At 34.1% G+C, this 26,585-nt stretch overlaps 1 protein-coding gene across 2 annotated transcripts; it reads left to right on the top strand.

Moving 5' to 3' along the window:
* Positions 1–18,676: 18,676 nt before the first annotated feature.
* LOC125836080 (ankyrin repeat protein SKIP35) lies at positions 18,677–24,930 on the top strand. Of its 2 annotated transcripts, none has more exons than XM_049515163.1 (4): positions 18,677–18,788; positions 19,025–20,064; positions 21,222–21,654; positions 23,855–24,930. In XM_049515163.1, the coding sequence occupies exons 2-4, from the start codon at positions 19,400–19,402 to the stop codon at positions 24,662–24,664; spliced, it is 1,908 nt and encodes a 635-aa protein (XP_049371120.1). In that variant the 5' UTR covers positions 18,677–18,788; positions 19,025–19,399; the 3' UTR covers positions 24,665–24,930. The 2 variants fall into 2 exon arrangements, with proteins under 2 accessions (XP_049371120.1, XP_049371119.1); XM_049515162.1 differs by having other exon boundaries at positions 18,748–18,882.
* The last annotated feature ends 1,655 nt before the right edge of the window (positions 24,931–26,585 follow it).

The following is a 26,585-nucleotide window of genomic DNA, read 5'->3' on the forward strand; positions in this document are numbered from 1 at the left end:
AAGATATCCCTTCCACGATGTCCATAACACACCTTCCCATTCGTCTGACTTCACAATCAGCCAGTCCGACCTCATAACAATCATAGACATACTCAATTTATCCATTTTCTCATACTCTTTACAATAATCCATTAAAGCCAACAATATCAATACTACCAGAACATCATAGTCACACCGGTCAGTTACTTTACCCTCAGACGGCCACTAGTATCAAGTCATTCTTAGAAACACATCGTTGCTTCCAAAATTTTGAATTATGGTCCTTCCTCCTTCCATTGAAGCATTCCACGATCGATATGGGTCTCACCCAATCGCTAATAATCCAAGTTCTAAATGTCATAGTACCTTTTCATTGAGATAGAACTATTGAATCACGACCAATATCGATTACACGCGATCCTTTACTTACCCAGCTTCAACTATTATTCAAACCATCATATATCTCATGCTGAAACTTAAAGCAGTCCTTGGTCACTCCAATAATTATGTATACTATGAGCACACAACCTCTATTTACCATCAAGGATCTATGTAACGCGTTACAACAGTCTGGATAATTCCATAAATAGAGTTATCAACCCAGTTCAAAATCCTCAATAACCATGTAGAGCTATAAGTCCTTCCGGTTGGACACTCGTAAGCCACCTACCATAAGCTGAACAATTCAAACCAATTCAAAAACTGCAGAATTCCCCATACATCAACGTTTACCACCAACACCAATACCAAGTGTTCAGAAAGTAGCTAATAACACATCATACATTTGTGCTGAACCAATCCACCTTGCATTGTCATATCTAACATAAAAGCAGAAATTTACACAATCCTCAACTTCAAACTAAGGATCTACACGTGATGTCTTATTCCTTCACATCTCTTAACTTATATCCATTGCGCAAGACTCTTGTTCTTCCTGTAAATCATTTATCATTATAGTTTCTTGGCCAAACATCCACCGTATATTACCTTTTACCTTAAGTCAAACTTCTCAAATGAAACTTCATCGAACTCTTCTACAATCACAAGTATTTAACTGCTACAACTCAAACCATGCAAAAGTCATTCCAATGGCTAAAAAGTTGATACAACCAATCATCTCTTACCTTGCCAACCCACATCTTGACAAAACCAACCCGATTCCTTTTTAATCGCACCTTCTCGCTAAAATCCTTAATTGCCTTTACACGAGTATACTTGTTAAAACTTTCTTCATCCATGGCTTATTGTTGCCCATTTCTTTTGACTCATCATGAAGTCATTAGTTCCCAATATAATCATGATCACCCAAGGGTCGTACCTTGTCCTAGAAACAAGACAGGATCGATTCACTCGATCCACCACTAAAACTTTCCTTATAATTAATGTTTAACTCAAGCGTTCATAGTAGCAACCACTTGATTTCTCAATCGAGAATGCAACATCAACCTTCTGACCAGATTAGGTGAAACAGCTGACAACTCAGATTTCTCCGCTTCCATATATCATTAGTTCCACATCATGAACAACCGCTAAATCCACCACTAGAAGACATCAGATCCATTGAGAAGGTCATACTCAAACAACCTGTTCATTTACACTCATTAAATAGTTGCAAAACATTACTAAAGCACTTCAGTCTCCAGCCGAAAATGATATGCACAATTTTGTAAGCCCGATCGATGGCAGAAGCAACATAGCCCATAACCCTAACCAAGAAAACACGAGTACCGTCGTAGTCGCCGTACAATAACCCTGTAATGATATACACCCACATTATAAAACCACCGTAGAACTTCTGATTTTGGTTGGTGCAACTTTATCATCATAATATACTACACAATCTATTCCCTTATGACGAACTTCACAAACTATAGTTTCCAAAGTCGCAGCACTCTCAACCAATTCCGTTGTATAAGTCACACAAGCACTATTCTCGTTGTTGAATAAATGACCGGAGAACTAAGACGTTCCTGAAGTCTCTTAATAAATGTTCATCTTCCAATACCATAAACTCAAAACACATCTCTTGGCCACAACCTTACTCACTCGTCTCGAAGAGAATTCCATGTCTGATCACACTTCCTTTCCACAAGCCTATCACCTCCGCATCAAAACCAGATCTAACGCTAAAATCACGCGATGACACCTAAACTTGCACCCACGCAGGACCAACCATGAGTCATTACAATGAGAGAGAGAACAGAGTGAAGTGATAAGAATTAGATCGGACCAAGGACGCACAATAAAGAATCAAGTAATAAAGATCTTTCCTAAAAGTCACCATAGCCTCTCGAAGATAAGTACAGACATCTCTGTACCGATCCTCAAGACGCTACTTAGACTTGGCTTGCACACGTGAGACCTATGAACCTGGGGCTCTAATACCATTTTGTCACACCCCAAATCCGGATGTGATGGCACGTGTCCGATGGGAAATGGACACGTGCCATCACATCCGGATTTGGGGTGTGACACACATACTTCCATAATCAATCAACCCTCATCATGAGATCACAATTTGGTAATATAGGGGATTTATGGGTTCTTGGGGGGATTTTATCATAAATCAAACATAAATTATCAATTCAATCATAATTCAACATAAATCAACCATTGAAAACGTTTTAGAAAGTAACCCATGACTTAGAGTTAATCCCTAGCTTTTTGGGAAAAGTGGAAGCTTTGAAATCTAGTTTTGAAAGGACTCTATGGGTTAAAGCTACCTATAGATGAAAAGCCACCATACCTTATGAAGATTCCTCACGAAATTGAGTAAAAAAGATGAGTCCTTGAATCCTAGACCTTGACTTCTTCTTCTTCTTCTCCAATGGAGGTTTTAGTGAGAGAAATATTTGGGAGGGAATGAGTTTATTTTGGGATCTTGAAAGAATGAATTCCTTGACTTAGTTTAGAGGTCTAATAGGTTTATATAGTTAGTTTAATTAATATTAAAAAGACCCTACGGATTAATTAATTAACCCTAAGCTCCTTCCTTAACCCCCAACTTAAAGATTAAAGACAAAAAATTACCCTCACCCACGAGACCTCACCACGGACCGTGGGTGGGTCCACGAACCGTACTGGGCAAACGTGGGTGATGGTTTGGGGTTATGAAAACAGGGGAAGGTCCAGCCTTGACCCACGACCCCCACTTACGGGGCGTGGGTCCATCCACGAATCATGGATGCCCTTCGTGGGTAGGCTACCTTTTGACAGCTTTTTGGATTGTCTCAAGGTCCTCCTCAAAGACCCTTGGTTGGTCCTTGGGGGATCATACCTTGACGTCTACACCCAAAAACACTTATATTAAGTATCGGAGGTTATTTTACGACTCTAACCTTTACGTTAAAACCCAATTAGGCTACTAGTTTACACATTAGGCTCTAGCTTAGTTTACTAGATTTTCCGGAGTGTTACAAATATTAAGATTGTCGGACAACCACAATTACGCACAGTAACTCTTCTATGAATTCTCATAAGCAAAGTGGTACATGTAAAACCACTGAAATACTTTAACAACTCCAAGACAACACCACATAAGTCATCTGAAATAACCACGTCTTCTCAAATCATCCCACTCTATCAAGAGAATATCGCAGGATCGATATACTTGATCTACCACTAGAGATCCACCCTCAAAAGTGAAAATACGTGTGAGCCCAGCTAGTACATCATACTCACAACCATGTAAAGAATGAAATAGATCGTCACCTAAGAATTTATCGAATAACACTAAAGGTTTTCCTCTGAAGAGTCGATACCATCTATTTCCATTCACTTGACTCCACATACTCTTCACATCCTTCCACTGAAGCCCACACTCTCAATATTAACAACCATCATGAACACTCCGAACATTTACTTTACTATAAACCAACACTTTTAAATGGAAACCTCTCTTGGGTACTTAACAATCAACAGTAATAAATCTTACGACTCAACCCAGGTGTAAGTCCTTTCAAATGCTCAATACCTAATACAATTGATCATTTCTCACCTTACCAACTCATACCTTGACAACATATCTCACCAAGAATGTAGACTTACAATGTAAAATATGAATTGTAAATTCAACTATATAGCACAATCCCTTATCTATCAACATTAGCTTGTACCTTGAAGATTTTTATGAATTCATGGATCTTCGCTTATCATTGATCGCATCTCCATCGATCTTACAATATCTTCGCTTAACAATTCAATCGTACTCGTTACTAAACTCAAAACAAAAACAAAGCACTTATCATCACACTCGAGTTAATGTCTATACACTCCTTTCTCAAGTCCTTTCCAATAGTTTTTAACCAATATGATTACTTGTGACACTGTTACCATAGCCACATCAAACGAATGAAGTCACGCGTCTCTGAACCCAATTATCTACCCCTCTGAAGATACCTCTTTAGCCTTTGCAATCAAATAAAATATTCTTGCTCTCGCCTCTCTCTAAAGGTTGTACTACATCCCACTATTTTTCTTCATCATGACTCTAGCTCTTTTGAATTCTATTCGAGTGGTGTCCCACCATCTCTTAAAACTTTCCATACAACCACGTTACTCACCAAATATTAGAAAACCACAACCTTAGATACTCACAAGTTGTTATCACTATACAAAAATTTGCTTAACCAACAATTTTATTATATAGTTGCATCCCGTCACAATCCCTCAGGAACTTTTATTACCATTACGCTCCGTCAGCCTTGACTATCACTACGAAGTCAACCTTTTCATCAACACGACACCTCAAATCAGGTAAACTCATCAAATTCAACGGACTAACCCAATTTTATATGCATTTTCTTACTAAAATACATCGATTTCCTTCACCCAAGTATACTCAATGGAACTTTCCTTATTTATAAGTTTGTCATTCCGGTATCAATCCACTCCCTTATGGCTTAAGATAAAATCATCAGTCATCACATTACCATCCTTCTTCTTAACACACAAGACAAGAGCACCCCACTGGGAAGCACTAGGACGGATGAAACCTTTATCAAGGAGCTCCTGGATTTGAGCCTTAAGCTCTCTCAATTCTATCGAAACCATGCAATAAGAAGGAATGGGGATGGGGCGATTGTCAGTTGTCAAATCAATGCAAAAATCTATATCTCTATTCGGAGGCATACCAGGGAAATCAGTAGGAAACACTTCTCTAAATTCTGACACCACAAGAAATAGACTCAATAGAGGGAGACTCAACCTCAACATCCCGAACATGAGCCAATTACGCCAAAAAATCCTTCCCCACCAGTTTCCTACCTCGCACGAAAGATATGACCTCAGCTGACTTAGGCTTGTACCCCTTTCCCACTCTAACCTTTCCCTACCTGGGATCTCTAGCGACTTAGCATTAACATTAAGCACAACATAATAGGGGGACAACCAAGTCATGCCTAAGCTTATATCAAGTCAGTCATATCCAGCATAAACAAATCAACCCAAATCTGAAAATCCATAAATACAACAGGACAACACGATATACATGGGTGACTATGGCTGACTCTTCAACTGGGGTAGAAACATGGATGGTGGCATTAAGTATATCACAAATCATATCAAATTCTGAGGCAAATCGCACTGACACATAAGAATAAGTAAAACCCGAATCAAACAATACATTAGCCATCTAGTCAAAAATAATAATAGTACATATGATCACTGCATCTGACGCCTCAACCTCGGTCTTGCCCAAAAAGGCATAAAACTGAGCCATGTCATATCTATGGGCAACCTCATTGCCTGGTTGCACTGCTCCTCTACCTGCATTACCATTTCCTCGGCCTCTACGGCCTTGCTGATTTCCTCCTCATATGCCCAGGTTCTCTACAATTGTAACACACTTAATAACTTAACCAAGTAAGCATTGTTGTTATTGTAGCAGTCGTATCCTGACCTCTTTTTGATATACAATCAATCCATGAAATTGAAGTATAGCTTCTAACCTCAATTGACATAACTTAATTTCATCATTCGCAAAACAACCCATACATGTTATGACAACAATACTAAATGCATTTTCCAAAGTAATAGTGTTCATTATCTAGTCATCCCTTACCAAAACTTCTTGAATATTGTCACCTATAACATGAATCTGCAAAACTGACCTTAATCCCTTCACAAGCGACAATAGTAGCTAGCGTGCCCCACAAAACTCTTAATCTCAGTCACAGAACTAGGTCGGACCCAATTCCTGATTGCTTCAATCTTTTGGGGATCTACCATTACCCCTTCCCTTGAAACTACATGCCCAAAAGGCAACCGAAGTCAACCAAAAATCACACTTAGAAAATTTTGCATACAACTTTTGTTTCCCAAGAACACCCAGAATAATACAAGGATGGTCGGCATGCTCTTCCTCACTTTTTGAATAAACCAAAATGTCATCAATAAATACTATAAAAACTGAATCAAGAAATGGTTTGAACACATCATTCATCAAACTCACGAAAGTTGCAGGCGCATTTGTCAACCCAAATGACATAACTAGAAACTCATAGTGCCCATAGCGGGTCCTAAATGTCATTTTTGGTATATCCTTAGGCCTAATCTTTAATTGATGATTGTCAGACCATAGATCAATCTTAGAGCAAACTGATGCACCCTGCAAATGGCCAAAAGATCATCTATTCGAGGCAGTGGATACTTGTTCTGAATGGTGACCCTATTCAACTTTCGGTAGTATATACACATCCTCTCTTGCTAGTGATGGTGTTACCACTTTTGTTGCTCTAGTTCGGACCATAGAGTGAAGGAGGAAAGATACCAATTTGTATCACCCAGCTATCAATTGGATTCAAGTCATAGCACGAAGGAGTAGAAAGAAGTGAGTTTTTCCTAAAGTCTTATAGCCTCTCGAAGAAAAGTATAGACGTCTTCGTACCGTTACGCAAGACTCTACTAGACTCATTTTGGTACAATGAGATCAACGAACCTAGGGCTCTGATACCAACTTTGTCATGACCCAGACCGTCGTAATTGGCACCCACAATAACCCTCCGGTGGGAGAACTATTACTACAACTCAGACTAAATAACTTAACCAAAAACTATGCATTTAAATATACAGAAGCATGTATAAATGCAAAAATTATACAGAGTTCCCATAAACTTCAAAGGTTTAAATAAACTAGCCAAACTAACGCGAAAGTCATAACCCTTAGAACTTGAAAGTCATTGTACCAAAACTCTACTAACGACAAATCTAAGAACAAGGGGTACAACCCTGAAACTAAACAACAACTTAAACAAATAGTCTGAGTCCGAAAAGATGGACTTAACAAGGGAGATTCATGGCAGCTTAAAAGAACTGGCTCACCCCGGAATCCGGTCACGCTCAATAGTCACCAAGCTGAGGTCTATCAATATATGCATGAAGATGCCCTGTACTCAACAAAGAACAAGCAAATGCAATATCCGTACACAACCATAGTGTACTGGTAGGATCACACAGTTATTCCAATAAGTGAAACACATGCAAGTAACCACAACACTATAAAACAAGCATATACCGAACACATACAATATTAGTCATCTTTTCAGGATCAATGTAGCATTCCACGTTCTCAATAAATATACATTGGTTATCATTTTAGAGCAACATACAGTCTTCCAATATCAATCATCATTAGATATGAACGTAATCATCATAAATAGATACACAACACAATTAGATGGTCCTCTCACGGAACCCAATTCAATGGTCCTCTCATGGAACCCATACCCAAACTGTTAGTGCACCGGTACGTGGTACCTATTCCAAGTTAGTGTGTTGGATCGTGACACCCGTTCCTATGTTTATATTGGTATGTGGCAATCAATCCCAGTTAGTATGTTGGAATGTAACACCCGATCCATTCAACAAGCCACAATCACAATCACAATGTACATTCTCATAATCATACAATCAAGTCATGATTCATGGCATACAATTATTCAATCATCCTCATTTATGATTAATGTGATCAATAATGCAACACTCGCATATATACATGCATCATAATGAAGTAATTACTAACATACATCACACCGTAATGAAATCACAACCATCACCTACCTCGAATCCAAGCTTAAATCTCCTAAGGCACTTGAATCTTCCCTTTTTGGATTCTTTCCGCTTGTTCGTGGTCTAAAAACATACAATTAACGCAAGGATAAATAAATGAGGCTTAATTACCCAAATTATAATCAACCTTATCAACCCTAGGCCAAACCCTTGATCCCCATACCCAAGTTAGGGTTTCTTCCACCATAAATCACATATCAAAACCCTCCTCCATCGATAATTACCCAGGAAACTAAGTTCTACGAATCGAAAAGCGGATACAGAGAGTGAAAACCTTACCTTTAGCCTCAAGAATGGTGAAAAACTATCAAGAAAACACTTGGGGTCGTTCCTTAACTCTCAAAGTCAAAAAGTGTAGTATAAAATATTTTTGGGATTTATTTTCGACTTAAGTCGCGACTGTCCCGCCACAGCGGGACCCATCCCGCTACAGCGGCCCCACCCTAGCGGGAATAATGTCGCCCTAGTGGCTTGCACAAAAACAGAGAGCTAAATTAAGAGTTTCAAACCCCCATTTCACAACACACCTTCATCCCATGACACTCAGAATATACTTGTTCACGCTAAGATCAGTTTCGAGAGTTCTACTCGCCCGAATTAGATTATGTAAAGTCGTACGGGTTCCTTAACATCTTAGCTATCTACTCAAGTAATCAAAATCATTATTAAATCTCTCATTCATTACCGGATTTCCCTAGAATCTCTTGACCCTGATTTCGTCCAAATCTGGACTAGGCTAGGAAATCCCAAGTTACTACTCAAAAGTTTTCTAGCCCCAATTCTTTCCCTATTGGCTTTTCCCTAACGACGGAATCAAGTCGTTACATGTTCGTTTACCCATGCACCAAACATGTTTATTTTAGCGTGAATTCGTCCTAAAAAGATTGAAAGTTTGATGTTCTTGATGTGTGTTTTTGCATTTGCTTTCGTTCTTGAATTGGACTGAGATTGATGAGTTTCTTGAGATATTTGTGTCAATTATTAGATTTTTTTTAGTTATATTCTTATGTATATGTTTTGAGTATTTGAATCTAAAGAGAAATTGACAAAAAGTATCGAATTTAATCGAATTAAGATCAGAAAACGTGTTAGAAAAATTTGTCGGGTTTACTTGGGGGAGGTCTGTCGCGGTGCACCCTAGATGCGCCAAAGGGGCTGGGGTGGCGCGCAAGTAATAAGCCATTTAGCATCCTCTGAACCTAAGGGCGCCAGCAGTGCGCCCGGGATGTCTGCCCCTACCTGTTCTTCGTCGTTTAGCCCGTTTGAGTCCTTCTAAAGTGTACTAACACTTCTTATCGATTCTAACTACTCTAAATGACTTCTAAACATCCAGAAATCATTCGTAAACATGAATCACAACCTTGAATTCATAACTTCAAATTCAAGGAAAGTTAAGAGCCAAGTCTAGAGAGTTCTTAGAGTCATTTCAAAAGTCTTTTACAAATGTTTTTAAACTTGTTTCAAGACTTGAGCATTGAGTTGAGTGAGAGTAAGAGTGAAGTTCATTTTCTTTAAAAGATTATATGGGAACTAAGTATTTCCTATGAGTAAATATTTTCACATTTAAACAAGAGAGAAAACACCGATTTCCAAGAGAGCTTTTGAGCTAGTTTTTGAGTAATAATCTCAAACCACAGAGAAAGAGTTGTGTTTTTAAACATATGAACTGAGTATATTTTGGGAGTAGTATTGAGCATCGATATGGGGACGAGTTCATAATAACTCAAGTCTTCATAAACCATGTAGCCAGCGTGGGTAAAAAAGGTCACACTTTTTAGATGATTCCTTAATGCTTTTTAGCATAGACTAGTGGATCCACTTAGTTGAGGCGTTCTATATCCTGGCAAGTTATAGGACAGTTCTAGCAGCGTGGGCGAGACATTGTATCATCACAAAGCTCATAGTGATGGTTGTCGGTTAGAGAATCTCCCAAACATAGTTTATTTTTATATTTTTATATACAACTGAGATATTATGGTATTTTCAATACTTTGAGATGTTATTTACTATTTTAAATGCTTTATATAAACTGCACCTTTATTGTTGTTTATTTTTCCATTGAATTGAGTATCCATTGAGTTGAGTAAGGCTGAGGTAAGTGTTTCTTTCAGATTTCAGTTCAAGCTTATGTCATGTTTAGTTTTCCCCTCGCATGCTCGTACATTCAATGTACTGATGCCATTTGGCCTACATTTTTTATGATGCAGATACAGGTAACCAGGGTCAGCATTCAGCGCTTCGTTGATCCAGTTGAGCTTCAGAGGTGTTGGTGAGCCTCCTTGCTTCCGTAGGATTTCCCTTTTTATTACTTTATCATTTTAGTTCATTAGGATGTCGTGGGTCTTGTCCTGACGTCCATCTCAGTTATTAGAGGCTTCATAGACAGTTAGTTGATGTTAGTTCTTGAGTCTTTCCATTTCAGTTTTGATGTTTGAGACTTGAGTTGTCAATTTGGAAGTTATCTATTAAGCTTTCAGTTTACTTTTAAAGTACATTTATGTTGAGTAAAGTCTTCTGTTAAGAGTTAAGCCATGCCAAGGGTTCACTTGGGGCTAGCAATGGTTCTCGAGTGCCAATTCCACCAGGGTGTAGGTTCGGGGTGTGACAATATCTTCCAATTAATGTATTTCTAGGCTTAATTCTAGGTATTATATTTATCAATTATCTATTTTTCCTTTTTTTTCTCTCTCCAATCTAGATCTATATATATATAATAAAGGAGAAACATAGACAAGGTGATGTGGCACCTCTCTATGGTCTCCATTTAAATTTATCTTTTCTCCTTTTTTTGGCATTTTTTCTTATTTAAATTAGTTATTGTAGTATAAAATCAAATTACTTAATTATTACAAACAAATATTTTATTAATGGAGTAACATTTATAACAAAGACTCTTCACATTCTTCTTTTTCTTTGTTAGCCTCACTTCTAATCATAAATTATAAAATGATGATATATTTTAATATTTTAAGTGTTTTTCTCTTTATTATTTAATTTATTTACAAGGAGTAATTACCCATGGCCTACACCTCTTTAATTTTAATTTTTAATAATATTCAAGAACTCATAATTTTCAAGTCCATAACCTTCAAACATTAATTTGTAAGTTTACGATGTCTTATGGTATTCCTATATTTTGCCTATATCAATTCATATTTAGTTTCATGGAAATTCACATTCAAGATTATCATTCCCCTTCATCATATTGGTTTGTGGATTAACTAACATGTAAGAAAAAAAGAAGTACATGAAGGTGAGAAGTATTTCATTTTCAAGTCTTTCTTTTCATTTTCTATATTTTACCTATATAAATTCATATTTAATTTCATGAAAATTTACATTCAAGAATATATTTTCTCTTCTTCATCATATTAGTTTGTGAATTAACTAACATGTAACCAAAAAAGAAGCACATGGAAGATAAGAAATATTTCATTCTCAAGTCTCTTTTTATTTTTATGTATTTGGACATGCTCTTAATATTTTATTTATGTATATATTATCATTCTTCAATCAAGTATGATTAAAAAAAAAAAACTTTGTAATAATGAACAATGTGTTGGTAGTATGCGATCGTTCTCTTTAATAATCGATTTGCAGAATATAATATAGTTTGATTACAATATTTGTTAGATTTCAAGAGATGATTATTATTTATTGTTAGTACAATTAAAAAATAATTTACTGATATATTACATATAGTTTAGATTTCTTTCTTTCTCTTGATATAATCACTATCAATTGATATGATATTTTATTTATTCTTAATTATGTTTTTTTATTCAACTGGTAGCATATGATGAAGATTTTGACATATGGAGCACATAATATGAGGTGGATCTACTTGCAATGGAAGATGGTAGAAGAAAAACTTTTTTTGAAGCATAATATTAATCCTAATAAAACAAATAATATTAAAAAACTTGAATCACCAAAAAAAAAATCCAAATATTAAAAAGCAGAAATACTCGTTAGGGATTATTTTTTCTAGATTTTTTTTTTACTCTGACTTGTATTGGTAAGGTAGCTACTTTTGCTATATTTTTTTAATCTTTAGTTTGTATAAGTAACTTAACCACATGTATTGGCAATGCTACTCATTTGGTTCTTTACTATTTTTTTTTGTTATGAAGCACAATTAATATAACTATCTCATTTCAAAAAAAAATTATGATGATCATGAGCTTCATTTTTATTATGTTTGCAAGAAAATAATTAAAAATAAAATATTAATTCTGTGATGTCTATTTTGTATGTAACAATCTATTTTCGTCACTATTCTCTTTGTTTGAAATGTATTTCTATTTTTTATGCAGTCACCAATTTTTTTTTCATTATTGTATTTCTATCCCTTATTTTCATATTTATTTATTTTTACAAATAAAATCAATACATGATAATTAATGCAATTAGTGTCTAATAAAATTCATAACTCGTGTCTCTTCATTTACTTGTAACTTCTACTCTTAAATATTGTTATAACTTTTTCATGTTTCTTTTTCATAATTTTAATAAATATTTAATTAATGTTTAAAAATAATAATAAACAAATTTAATAATAAAGACACAATGACGAATTTCAAAAGTTTTTTTTTTTACGAAATCAAAATTTGTATAGAGGATCGTAAGAAATATGTAATACAACTTATTGTTATTTCAAAATATGATCTCTTATTTCATTTATTTCACCACGGAAAATATTTTATTCTACTATATACATATGAATAGTTTGCACTTAAAAGATGTAAGAAAATTTTAATTTTATATATTTAAAAAAAGATGAAAAAGTGTATCACATCGCAAATGAAGAGAATATCAATATTGTCTATATATCTGATACTAATATGAATATAAATATTATATATTATTGTCCAATAAAAAAAATTAGCCACGCGAAGCACGGACAATTTCACTAGTTAGTGTATAACCTAAAATTAAAACTTTCTTCCCTTTTTCATGGATAATTATTTTTCTTCTTCTTTTCTTACATTGACAATTCTTATGAATTCTAATTTTCAAATTCAAACTTAATGACATTGCGCTTTCTCTCCCCTTCTATGATAAAGCGTTGTCATCATTGGCTCGAGATGATTTACGAAACTTCATTGTTAGTCATGAGAGAAAGCTTTGAAGTTTAAGTTTAAATTACGGATTCATGAAATTGTTACTAAAATTAATGGGTGATGTTTTGAAAGATCAGATATATTATGAGGAGTTCATACTTGAATTTGAGGAATTTTTGTATTTGAGTGTATTTGTTTCACTGTTATTGTAACAAATATATTTGTTTGTATCTATATTGATTACACATTTGTATAATATATCGAAGTGTCTCTATGCCTTATTATTCATTTTTTATCAATGTATTGTGTATATTGCAACTTTTATAAATTTTGTATTAATGTGTTCATGTCTATTAGTTCCTTGTTTTTATATTTGTATCATGTATTTGAGTGTATTTTTGTTCATTATTATATATTTGTATCAATGTGTTTGAGTATATTTTTATTCACTATTATATATTTGTATCAATGTATTTGAGTATTTCTATAATAGCGTATTCATCACCAGAATGCATTCATATCAATATATTCAACAACAACAAAAAATTATTGTATCAAATGTTGTACAAGTAATAATTAGTGATTCAACAAAATCAATGAAGAAGAAAATATATTTGGTGCAATTCCTTTGTCTTTCATGGAAAATGTATTATGAGATTTTTGCTAAATTTCTTTTTGAAAAAGATACTACTGCACAATTAATGCACCACATTAAATATTTGAAGTAAATACTTAAAAATCGCTTATGTATACTAGAATACAACAACCAAAAACGATGAATACAGTAAGATACAGTTGAATAATCAATTAAAAATTAGTTACAAATAGTAATTATCTTGGTTATTACTTCCGAAATTTATTAGCCAACTACATCGGAAAATGCAAGAAACTTTGAATTGGACGTAGATAGCCTTTTTCATCTTTTCTGATTTCGATAGGCATCCCACCCTCACCTCAGGATGAGAGGACATAGTTATTTTTATAAGTTCCTCATCAAATTTTCCTGAGCTAAATGATAATACGAGAAATGAGTATCTATCCACTTTCCATATATGCCTACAAGAATGGTTTATGCAGATAAGCCCATAGATGATTTGGGCCCATATTAATTAAAATGATCCAACTTATTTTTGTATTTTCTTTCTTTCAAATTATTTTAATATACGTATGTTATTTGACGTTTTTCGAAAATAATCTCTTACCCTTTATAAAATAAAGATAAGATTTATATAAATTATTCTTTCCAAATATTACTTATAAAATTACACAGAATATGTCGTTGTTTTGTATTAAAAATGATCCAATATTATATGATTGTTTTATCACTAGAAAGCCCTTGCTTGTGTCACCAAAATCATGGCCTTTTCAAAAACGACAAGAGGACAAAATCGACTTTTGAACATAAAAGAATAAAATAGTGATGGGAAGTCTTCATCACAATTCACATCCACTCTCCCTAGAGAAAAAAATTGTTATTAAATTATGAGTTGTGTGTTAAGTTCTAGTGAAGCAACAAGTGTAGTCAATGTACATACCCCTAGCTCATTATAATAATATTTTAAGAATATAAACTTGAAAAATACTACTGCTCCATTAAAAAAATTGTGCAACTACCATTGATCTAAGCTACTAATCCCTAGGAATATCATACTTTAATACAATTATTATTTTTTCTACTAAATGATTATAGATGCTGTGGGACCCACTCAAAATGGAGGTGATTACAATAATAGTAAAATCAAAATAAAAAAGGAAATGATTTTCTCTCTTTTTGCTTATGTAGAATTCCAAGAATAACCCCCTATTACAATAAAAAAAAGTACTAGTAATATGTTTTGTCCCATTGTGTTGGTTAGATGCACTTTTACAACCATAATTACTCTCACACTAAATTAACTATTTCCTCCGTCCCTAATTACTTATCCACTTTTAAATTCACATATTTATAAGAAAACAATAACTGTCATAGTGAGTTTATCATTTTACCTCTATTAATTATGAAGTGGATGAATTAAAAACTTAAGATATTCAAGAAGTTCTACCTTTTTCAAAGTAATTAATTGAGGATATAATAGGTTAAAAAAATGTCCTGTCTTGATTTGTCAAAATGGACAAGTAATTAGGAACAACTAAAAATGGAAATGTGGACAAGTAATTAGGGACATATGGAGTAGTAAATAGTATTGCTTGGCTAGTTTTTTTGTGTGTCGATTTTTATTATTATTTGTTGTTATTTATGCTTTGATTATTTTATTATTTTGTTATTGTTATTTTTATATTATTATTTGTTATTTTTTAAACTATTTTTTTCATACCTTTGTTACCTTTTTAGACGGTTTTGGATGATATATTTTTTCCAGGTTGAGGATCTATAAAAATAATCTTTCTATTTTTTAAGGTAGAAATAAAATTTGTGTATACTATATCTTTTTCATATCTCACTTTGTTGAATTGTATTGAATATGTTGTTGTTGTCGTTATTATATATATGTCAAATTCTACATTTAAATGATATATATTTAAAGTTGGACATTGTTAACAAAAGTTATTAGTTATATCGTTGGTGTAGTGGTAATTGGTATCCATTTGAATGAAGGAGCTTTGGTTTGAACTTTGAACCCCAAATAGTACAATATTTATTTTATTTTATTTTATTTTATTTTAACAACTGCACACCATTATTTTTGGACACCCAAAGCTTAAATTGCTTGAAATTCACTATAATTCCCTTTTCATTTTTTTCTCAGTCTACCTCAACTCTTCTCAAATCCATCTTCATTAATCTCTTGCATTTTCTCATTAAAAAATTCATGTTCTTTCTCTTTATATGTATAAATCATCTTAGAATCGTTTTCCACTTAAAAATAAATAAAAATTTCTTTAATAGTTATCTTTATTTTAATAAAATTAAAAATGATATTTGTATTCAATTCATATCGTCTAATATATATTTTCAAGTCAATATAGATTATTATTAAATACAACGACAAATTCAACGAAAACTCCACAAAGTAAGAGATAAATTATTGTAAATAACATTACAACTTGTTTTCCTTATGTATTATATTAAAATTTATATTTTATCTTGTAAATACGTCTCCTTCGAGAATGGTAGCTAAAATTAATTCTTTTTTTTTCTTCTAAAAGAATACATAAAAATGTAGGAGTTTCAATTTTGAGAGAATATCTTTATGATGGCCTCTTTTTTACTTGTCCTTAGTTGCTCATAGTTTTTTCTCTTTTTTAGTTTTTTTTTTTTTTAAATAGTATATTTTTATATCTAAAAATAACTTAATTTTAAATATTCTATGTTATTTTGAATAATATAATTTATAGCCATTTGAATATATATTACTTTCTTCATCTTAAATGTATATTATTGAGAGAGGTGATAAGACAAAGTATGATGTTGTTGCAGATTATCGAGGATATGGTCTTACATACGAAGGTACGGAAGACACGTATTACGACTGAAGATTAGTAGGTAGTGATGTCTTACTTATGATGATTGGTGTTTGTCATTATATTAGTTATAATAATAGTTTTTGTTTTTGATATCCATCATTATTTGCAATTGCTTTCAATAATCTATCCAAGTATGTTGTTTATTGTGTTTCAATTATTTCATTATTTTTTGGTTTTTGTTGCTCTTTCCGTGTGACGTGCTATATTTTCTTCTTTGTATATGAAATTGTTGCATTTGAGTCAAAGATCTTTCGAAAATAATATCTCTACCTCCACGAGATAATGGTATAATTTGCGTACATTCTATCCTTCTTTCCTCACTTGTGAAATTTTACTGAATATATTGTTGTTTTTATTGCATCTTATTTTAACAATCACTTCAACTTCTTCCATATTTATATAATATAAAAAAAGACATATACAAGTATATTTTATATATTTTATTAAAGATATATATTTTTTAGTTTTTCATCCGGTGTTCGGAGCCCACATTGAAGTCCCGATTAAATTAGACTCGCCACACTGCAGAGTCCATTCGAGGGGTGGTGCTTTAAACAAGATTTTCTCCATATCCAAGGCTCAAACTCGAGACCTCTAATTAAGGTGAAACAATCCCACTGCACTATACCCATATTAGTAAGGTAATTTTTTTATATAAAAAAATCTTAATTCCTATCTAATATTAATGATATACTTGAAAATAATTACCAACTTTAATCTTAAATTTCCAGTGAAATGAATTTAGAATAATTATTTGGAGCTAAAGTGACTCTTTATCTGAGATGGGAAAGTATACACTTGATATAGGCCACAAATTTCATAAATCTTTTTTTTTCTAGTTAAAATTTGTATTTAGTATAAAAATGATCTGTTATGATTACCTATAAAATAAATAATAGAAAATTATATTTTTTAGATCTCTTACATGATAATTTCTTATAAAAAAACATAGAGAATTAAAAATAAATTAATAAAAATTATAAAATCTAATCAAAGGTCTTCACGTTAATTAAAACCGAAGATGAAAAATATTGTGTGGGGGGAAGGGGATGACAAGGGGGTGGGGGTTTGGGTAATGATTGTAGTGGGAGGTGGGGGAGTGAGAATGGGACCCATTGAGGGGGCAACCTTTTGTGGTGTGTGTTATTAGTAAGGAGAACTCTCACTTTCATGACTCATTCCACTCTTGTCTGTCCAATTTTTTTTTTTTGTAGTTTTCTCTTTTCCTTTTTCATCACAATCTTCAAGCATATTATTAAAAAAAAATTTATGACATCTCAAATTATAATATATATAAATAATACTAATAAAAAAGCTTTTTATATATATTCAAGGAAAATATTCCTGCTGTCTTCCATTAAATTATTCTTGTGAAAAGTTAAAATGACATTTCTTCCCTTTTGTATATAAAAGAATATTATTATTATTATTTTTGGAAATGAATTGAAGATTTGTTGAACCTACATGAGATGAAAAGATTATATTCTTAACTAAATGAAAGAGGCTTGAACTAAAAAAAGAAAAAAGAAAGATTATTTATTTATTATGCAATATGAATAATTTTATATTAGCATTTATTTATATCATACCAACAGTAATAACATATTCAATAGAATTTGTAAGTGTGGTCTCAAAAAGATATACCAATCTTATCACTATCTTGTGGAATTAGAAAAATTATTTTTGGAGCACCATTCAACTTGAGTACAACAAATCAAAATTACTATAAAAAAGAAAAAAATTAATACAGAAACAAGAACAACAAAAAAAATAGTCAATAACCGAAACACTATATGCAATAGATGAAAACAATCAAACGCAAATCACTAGAAAAATAAAAATAATACTATGTCAAACACCACCAAGCCAAAACCGCTCGGGAATCAAGACAAACACTCCACAACCTACAATTCAATCATTTTATCATAATCCACGACCTCTACATCCTCCTATCTAATGCCATATTTTAGTAGATTGATGTTCATTTTTTTTTTTAATTTTTAAATAAATTGATTCCATATGTTTTATCTTATTCTGTGGGGTATTATTATAAAGTTAGTAAGATTGTATGAAGTAAAAAAGAAAAAAACTGAAATAAATAAAAATAAAAATTAGCAGGAGAAAAAATGATAAAAAGGCAAAATACTGGTAACCATCCAAGAACAAGAAGGGGCAAAGGGTTTTCTCACTTTCTCTCCCACTAATTATTATCAGGTTTTCCTCTCTCTTTTCTTTAATTCTTTTCTCCATTATTTGCATACCCATTTTCCCCTTTGCCTTTTTATTTTCACCAACGCCCTTTTTCTGGGTAATCTGCTATTTTTATTTCTATTTTTCTTTTAGAAATCTGTATATTAAATTGAAGTGTTTCTAAAAAATTGATTTTTTGGTTGATTTTTGCTTTTCTTGAGACCCTTTATGTAGCTGATGAGAATCTGTTGTTCTTGTAGGTTTGGAGGTGGATTTGTTGTTTGTTGGATATTGATTGTTCATGGTAAAGGGGGTTTTAGGGTCACAGATGATGAGCTGATAAACTTAGGAATCTACACCCTTGGGTATAATTAATTTGCTGTTATATGTTGATTCTTGTGCTGTTGTTGAAATGGATGTAAGGGTTTCTTTTTTTGGTTTGATGGAGTTGGATCTTTCATTGGTTTGATTTTTGGGAGGAAAATCAATTTTGGGTATTGTTTGAAATTTGCTAAAGGGAGAGACTTTGCTTAAATTTTGTGATTTTGAGTGGATTTTTTAGCTTATGGGTATTGCTTGAAAGAATTGATTGTTAAGTTGTTTGGCGGTTTTGGGTGTTGGATTGATTGGTCAAAATGGAAGAAGATGGAATAACTTTTGTTGCAGGAAGTGAAAACTTGGAAAGTGGGATCAAGATTAATGCAGAAGAGTCTCAGTGTTTCGAGATGGAGGTGGAATCTTGTGAGACTGGAACACTTGGTGTAAGCAATGAGAGTGTAGTTTTTCCATCAGAGAATGGTGAAGGAAGTAATGGTAACGTGGTCTTTTCCAGAGAATCTCCGCTTGTACGTAAGGACTTTAGATCATCTGCTGTAGTAGGAGGGTGTAATTGTGGAGTTAATAAACTTAAAGCGAGAATGGCTAGTTCAGATGGTGAGATTGGGAAAAATGAGAAATCTGGTGCTGAGAAGAAGCTTAATAGACAAGAGAGGATCGAGTTAGGGCGATTATTTCAGGGTGCCGTGAGTTGTCATGATTGGGAGCTTGCTGAGAGTTTGATTCTACTGGCAGATCCCCAAACTTTAAATGATGCATTGTGCATTGCTTTAGATTCAGTATGGTTTTTAAGTACACAACAGGAGTTATATGGGATAACAGGGTTGATTAAGAAGATCATTTCTAATGGTGCTTTTGATTTCACTCGGGCTGCTCTAAGGACTTCGTTTCTCGCCTCTTGTGTTTCTGCTTGCCAAAGTCGAACCATGAGCCTCACAGATACTGTGACTGTAATGGCACAAAGGTCAGAGATTTTGCCTGTCCCTATACATCATTTGTGTGATTGAACTAGGATTTTTCTCACATAACTTGAATTTAGTCTTTGATGGTAGAAAAAGTACAAAGGATAGTCAATTTGTTGTTCGATGTTTCCCCATCTCTTCTTGTTTTGTTGATTAAGTAAATCAACTTCATTAAATGTGGACAAAGCCTAGTCACAATAGATATACTAAGAAAGTAGAGAAACTACAAAAAGAGATGGTTTTCTACAAAAGCTACCCCAATCATCATCTATACGATGAGGAACGTCATGGCTGCACCCAAAAAAGATATAAGAGACTGCTCCTTAACATTACAAAATTCATATCCACACCCTCAAAAGCTCTCCTGTTTCATTCTCTTCAAATGGTCCACCTCAGTGCTTGTGGAGCAACACTACAAGATCTGCTTCCTCGACTTCTTCTTCCGCACCTCCAGCTGAACATTTAACCTTTTACATTACCTGCTATCACCCAATAAATTCCTAACCATGTCGGAAGACTTAGAACTTCCTACCATAACCTCGAAGCAACCATGTTGATGTTTCCACATCTCTCAAAAATGCATTTCTGTAGTACAAATATTGCACATTGTGGCATGCTTGTTTGTAATTTTAAGTCTCTCAAAGCCATTTATTTTGGATTTCCAGATACAATTCACTGGATGTCTTCCTTGGCGTAGGTCTAGAAAGCTTTTCTAAAAATCTTATTTCTTGCTGGCATGTATTACTGACCCTAAGAGTCATATTCGTTCACTTGAAGGAGCATCTTACTAGCTTCTCAGCCTCGAACAATCTGTGTTTTTCATATTTTCCCATATTCTTCATGCTGAAATTCTACTTTCAGTCGTCTTCAGACATTGTATGCTTTAAGAACATGCATTTGCTTATTGGTAAGGTAAATAAAAGAACCTTAATATAATTTGTTTCTCTGTTGGTATAATTTCCTTGATGAGGTACTTGTTGAGGATGTTTTGATCTTCATGTTTAGGATTTCAATGAGTAATGACTTAAAGAGTTGCAATTTTAACTTTTCATATTTGTTATTTTCCTTCCTTTCCCTTTCTCGCTTTATGTCAATTTGTGTACTTATGCTTGGTGCTTGTGTCACTTAATGTTGGATTTTTCACAACTACTATTTGCAGGTTGCATGAACGACTTCAAGAGTGCAATGGGGATGAAATTTTGAAGGCAGAAGCTGGTGCTAAGGTCCAGAAGTTTACTGAATGGGCTCTAAAATGTATTGGTTTCCATTCCCGCTGCCAAGGGAACAGGGATAGGGTTGGGCACAATCCTGCTGTTGAAATACAACTACAGTTGTCGGCTTTCAAGACCTTCCTCGATCTAGCTGGGAACCACCTTTCAGGGAAGGACTTCACCGAAGCATTTGATGCAGCTTGCTTCCCACTTACACTCTTCTCTAGTTCATTTGATCCTGGCTGGGCATCAGGTATTTCAGCTACTGCAATCCAAGGATTGCTTGGCATGTTGGTGGAGGGCGGTGCAGACAATGTTAATCAATGCTTTCTTGAAGCCTCTCGTTTTGGGAGCACTGAGCTTGTCCGCATTCTCTTGCAGGTATACAAGTGTTTACTGTTTAATTTTTTACTTGTGCCTTTAGAATGATGTATAGTCAGCTTTGACTCCCTACTATTCTCCAAGATTACTGTGTTTCTATGGTTCTTATTATATTATGTTTTTCGCTTGTAATGCTTTTTTTGTTCACCCTTAACTTCCAGTCAGGCTTAGAAAGTACTGTTGGTATTTCTATCCACTCCAGTTTCACTTAGACAAAAAGCAACAGAAATGTAAAGAAGTAAAGAAAAATACATATACACCACAAAACTGGCACGTGCATCAAGTTTTCCTTCTCCTAGTGAAAGGGCAGTAAGTTAAAACATCCAAATATAGTGCTGCATGCTGGAGTGATTTGTTAGACAGAAAGCCGATTAAAACTACATAGATTGGTATCTTTTGGCCTTTATGATATTACCCTTTCTGCACGAGACTCATTACCTTTACTGACTTTCTAACAAGTGTTAATCCATAACATTGAGGTTTGAAATTGGTATATTCCAACAAATTAGTCATTGAGAAGATTCATTGTCGACTATTTTTGTTCTGGTTGTCAACCTATCACGCTAATATACTACAATATTCACTAGGCATGTGTTGGATATGACAAGCTTAAGAACAGAAGTTTGAAATAAGGACATCGCTTGCGTAGGACAAAATTTAAGTTTTTATAATTAACTTGTTGCATATGGTGCAAATAGACATTAGGGGACTATCAAGCAAGAAAATATGAATGACATTTTCCATCAATTCCTTAGGTTCATACATCACGAATTTTCGAGTTCAATTTGCATAAAAGAGGTTATGGGTCTTACAAAGCTATTTCTTTCCATGTGGTTTTAGATTTACCTTGTTCCCTTTGTAACACCTTCTCTCACCATGGTTTCACTCTATGGACCGCTGCATCTGGAGGTCGATGCAACGCAACGCAGGACATGATCAAGCCATCTTAAGCAGCCTTTTCTCATCCTATCCTCAATGTATGCTACTTGCATTATCCGACAAATGCACTTATTTTGGGCTTTGTCTAATCTTGTTCAGCTTAGCATGTGTATCTCTCTGACATTCATCTTGTGGATTTGTTGGACTTTAGAAGCCCAACATGCTGTTGCGAAATGATTTCAGTGATTTAGGATTCAGTGTCAGGCACTCAGGCTCATGTTCATGGTTCACGCCAAATTCAACTGCAAGTTTGATTGGGTCCCTAAAATATGATGTCCTTATATCTTAGGTTTTAACCTTGCGACTATTGTAGCGTCTTTAAAATCCTTGACTTTGGTGCCACCTCCTTGTAGCCATTGATATCAACTTCTCTCTCTTTTTTTATGAATTAAACAGTCTTTTCAGAAGCTAAACATTTAGGAATCACATCGTCTTTCTGCTTTCCCTGCTTCACATCCCACAAAGTGGTCATGTGTGGTAAGAGTAGTTTAGCCAGAGTAGGAAAGAAAAAATGAAGAGGAAATAGCCAGGTTATTAATATATCATCGCAAACCCTCAGATATTATTTATGGAAATTGATTTCCTGTTGAAATTTTAACATTTAACTAGTTTATAATTTATAAACTGGGTAGACACATGTTTGTTTCCTTTCCAAAAGGGAAAAATCGGAAAATGGGACTTCTTTTTGTATGCCAAGTTTATTTAATTTAGCAAGTGAGAAGTTGGTGATATTGGCAACTTCAATATTGATTCAGTTACTGTGGTGGCCCGGTTAAGTGATTGTGATTGGCATAACAGAGATCCATGAGAGAGAGGTTTAATTCATTGAAGTTATAAATGTTTTGAGTTGTTATCTTGGATTATTAATTGAGATGTATTATATTGTTTTATTTTCTTTAGCAACCGATAAACAGATGGCCTTTTATACTATCTTAGAATATTCTGCTTTACTTTTTACTACTTCAGCTTACTTATGCTCCATGTTCAGATGAACCATCATTGTGGTGCTGGTAAACTTGTATAATGTCTGCACTGTTCTTGTTTTGTGGCAGTCTACTTGGGTTTGTTTCTCTTTCTGGTCAGCCTGGGTGTCACTGTTACTCATAATGCTTCTTTTCACCATTTCTTTGTATGATTGCTGGGGCTAGAATTTTGGAGCAAGTGTTTGACCTTGATATTTCTTGTTTTTTGTTGATGTTTTCTGGTCTCTCGGAATATTTTTCTATCATGCTCATCTTTGCTTGGTTGTTTTCTCTTATAGATTGCTCAAAGGAATAGCTTGGATGTTGATGTCGACTTGGCTTTGGGATTTGCTTCCCATTATGGTAAAATTGGAACTATGGAATGTTTAGTGGAAGAAGGGAATGCAATGGCATTCTTGGGACCTTTGATGAGAGCTGCCGAAAGGGGCTCCATGCAGGTAGTTGACTGGTTTGTTAAAAGGGGTTGCAGAGACATGGAATTATGTCTGGCCCTCACCGCTGCTACTTCCAGTAGTCAGGTTGAAGTTGCTCGATATCTCCTTCCTCACGTTCCTCAGCATGTTCTTGCTGCCCTAAGCATTGAGATCCTTAAGGCTGCTGGTGAAAGAAGTAGCGGGTCTCTCGATGGAGTAGCATTTCTCCTAAGTTCAGACTTCCTTGGCGATCCCATTGCCACTTATGCCGTCGCGGACAGCATTGCTAAGTCCGATGACGAGGCTGTGGCTCCTGCACTCAGGTCTTTCCTTCGAGAGCATTGGTCAGAAGCTGCTTTCTCAGACGGACTTAGGCAGGGACAAGAACACTACTGTAACCTGGTGCGTATTATGAAATGGGGGGAATCTCCCGTGTGTTTGAGGGACATTCCGGGGCCATTGAGGATAGCAATAGCATACCTGCCACTGTATAGGGAATGTGTCAAGGCAGGGGGTTGCTTGTTATCACAAAGACTTAAGGGCCAGCTTGTGGAAGCAGCAAAAAGGCTTGATGGTGTAGTGCTAGAAGAGGTAAAGCAAGGAAGAGAACTATTGGCTGTTTTGGAGCATCATCTTCCTCCATTTTTGCATAATAATGCATCCAATGCTGCTTAGTTTTTGAAAATTTTCACATCTTGTCTCTTCACAAGTATAATAACACAATGATTGGTGCATTGAATGTGAGCAAGAAGCCCTCTTAAGGTTGGTCAATTATCTTAATGAACCAGACCAGTAGATTACCTTTGTGTTGACTTAAGATAATTGTACCTGCAGAGAGTCTACAATTTGCATAGTCTGATGTGTATGTTGAGTAACTACATTCACAAGTCTGGGAACTCAAATGGACATGCAATATTGGCTATTTTCATGGCGCTTCTCCCCACTTGTCTTCTTACGCGACAGTACATATAAACACGTGGTGCGTCTTTTTATCACCGATTATGAGTAATTAATACTCCTTTCGTCCCAATTTGTGTGATGTTTGATCGGGCATCGAGAGTTTAGGAAGATGTTTGAATTTGCATTGAGTTTAAGGAGATAAAGAAAGATGTTTGAACTTGTGATTTAAGACAAGTTATTGCTATTGTGTGGTCGTAAATCTCTCATTAAGGATAAATAAAAAATTTACTAAGTTAAATTGTTTTTAAATATAGAAAGTAATACATAAATTAGGATGGATCGAATGGTATCACTTCAATTGATCACTTAATCATGTTAAACTTTAATGTGGTATGGTGTAATATTAGGTGTTGATGGATTTCATTTTTTCTTTTTGGATTTGTTGCTAATTAGCACTATTTAGCTATGAACCGAGGGTTTATCGGGAACGATCTCTCTATCTTATAAAGGTAGGAATAAGATTTGCGTATATCCTATCATATTTAAATTTTATTTATATTTGAATATTTTATTGTTATTATTAACAATATTTGGCTATAGCTATCCAGGTTTTATGAGAATTAAAAGAAATTTGATCCCATCATATTATCTTTTATTTTTACCTTTTGCATTGTTTATCAGCATGCAATTGTTTTGGGATTTTAACTTTCTATGTTTTTGTATCAAGTCGATGTTCTTGTAAAGAGGTTTGATACTGACAAATATGTGTTATATTCTTATTTTTGTTTTCTTCCTCTCCTACTGTCGAATGACTTTCAGCTTGTTTCATGGATTAGAGAGAAGAGAGCTAATATATTTCCTTCTATGGACTTACCTTTTTCTTTAGCCTCTGGGCCCAGTAGTGCTTTCTTAAAGCTTGTAACTTTTTTCTTCTTTTTGTTTTAGATTAATTACTTGAGTGAATCCCTTTTAATAAATAACTAGTGTATTTAAACAAACTCTTTAATTATAGCAATACTATGTATTTTATTAAATTTCTCTCTCTATACACTTTTCCTAAGCACTCTCTCCCGGTCTCTCTACATTGTGGAAAAAACTGTGCTTCTATCAAAGGCCGAAGAACTAGGATTTACATTTTCATTCATAGAGAAGCTAAGGCTATTTTCATAGGTCGAAAAACAGGGGCGATTCAGTTTGCTGGAGAAGTGGCTAGTTCTCGTTTCCTGCTTTGGTGTTGATGACGATTTTCATTCTGAGAGTTATTTTAACAATCGTATTCAAACATCTGAAGATCTGGAGTTTTGAATATATGAGGGTTTGAAAAATTTGAATATATGTAAATATGAAAGTTAGATTGTATTAAAATTATCTAGGCCACTTCCTCCATAAGTTGTAGGTGTGTCATGTCCTGTCTAATAGCCAACCTTTCACACCTCCTCACTAGAACATTTGTGTATCTCCTCTATACATACCTAAATCATTTCAATCTTATATTGGATATTCGAGTTCCTAATCCTATCTCTCCTAAAAGGAGCGTGCATTTATCTCAACATTCTCATTTACGCCTTTCTAAACCAACTAACACTCCACTCCCTACAATAACTGTTCACTTAAGATAAAACATAATAGTGCAAAACTATTCAATCAGTTTAACAAGTTTCTCACTATTTTTTCAAATTATCGTTCTGTCTTTCCT

This window comes from Solanum verrucosum, unplaced genomic scaffold (assembly GCF_900185275.1).
Source record: "Solanum verrucosum unplaced genomic scaffold, falcon-dt-bn FXZP01000208.1, whole genome shotgun sequence".
Taxonomy (NCBI): Eukaryota; Viridiplantae; Streptophyta; class Magnoliopsida; order Solanales; family Solanaceae; genus Solanum; species Solanum verrucosum.

Bases quoted from the DNA above. Each gene is read 5' to 3' on its own strand.
- LOC125836080 (XM_049515163.1), top strand. From the start codon at position 19,400: ATGGAAGAAGATGGAATAACTTTTGTTGCAGGAAGTGAAAACTTGGAA. The intron at 20,065-21,221 runs GTCAGAGATTTT...TACTATTTGCAG, and splicing joins GTGACTGTAATGGCACAAAG to GTTGCATGAACGACTTCAAG. The intron at 21,655-23,854 runs GTATACAAGTGT...TTTCTCTTATAG, and splicing joins TTGTCCGCATTCTCTTGCAG to ATTGCTCAAAGGAATAGCTT.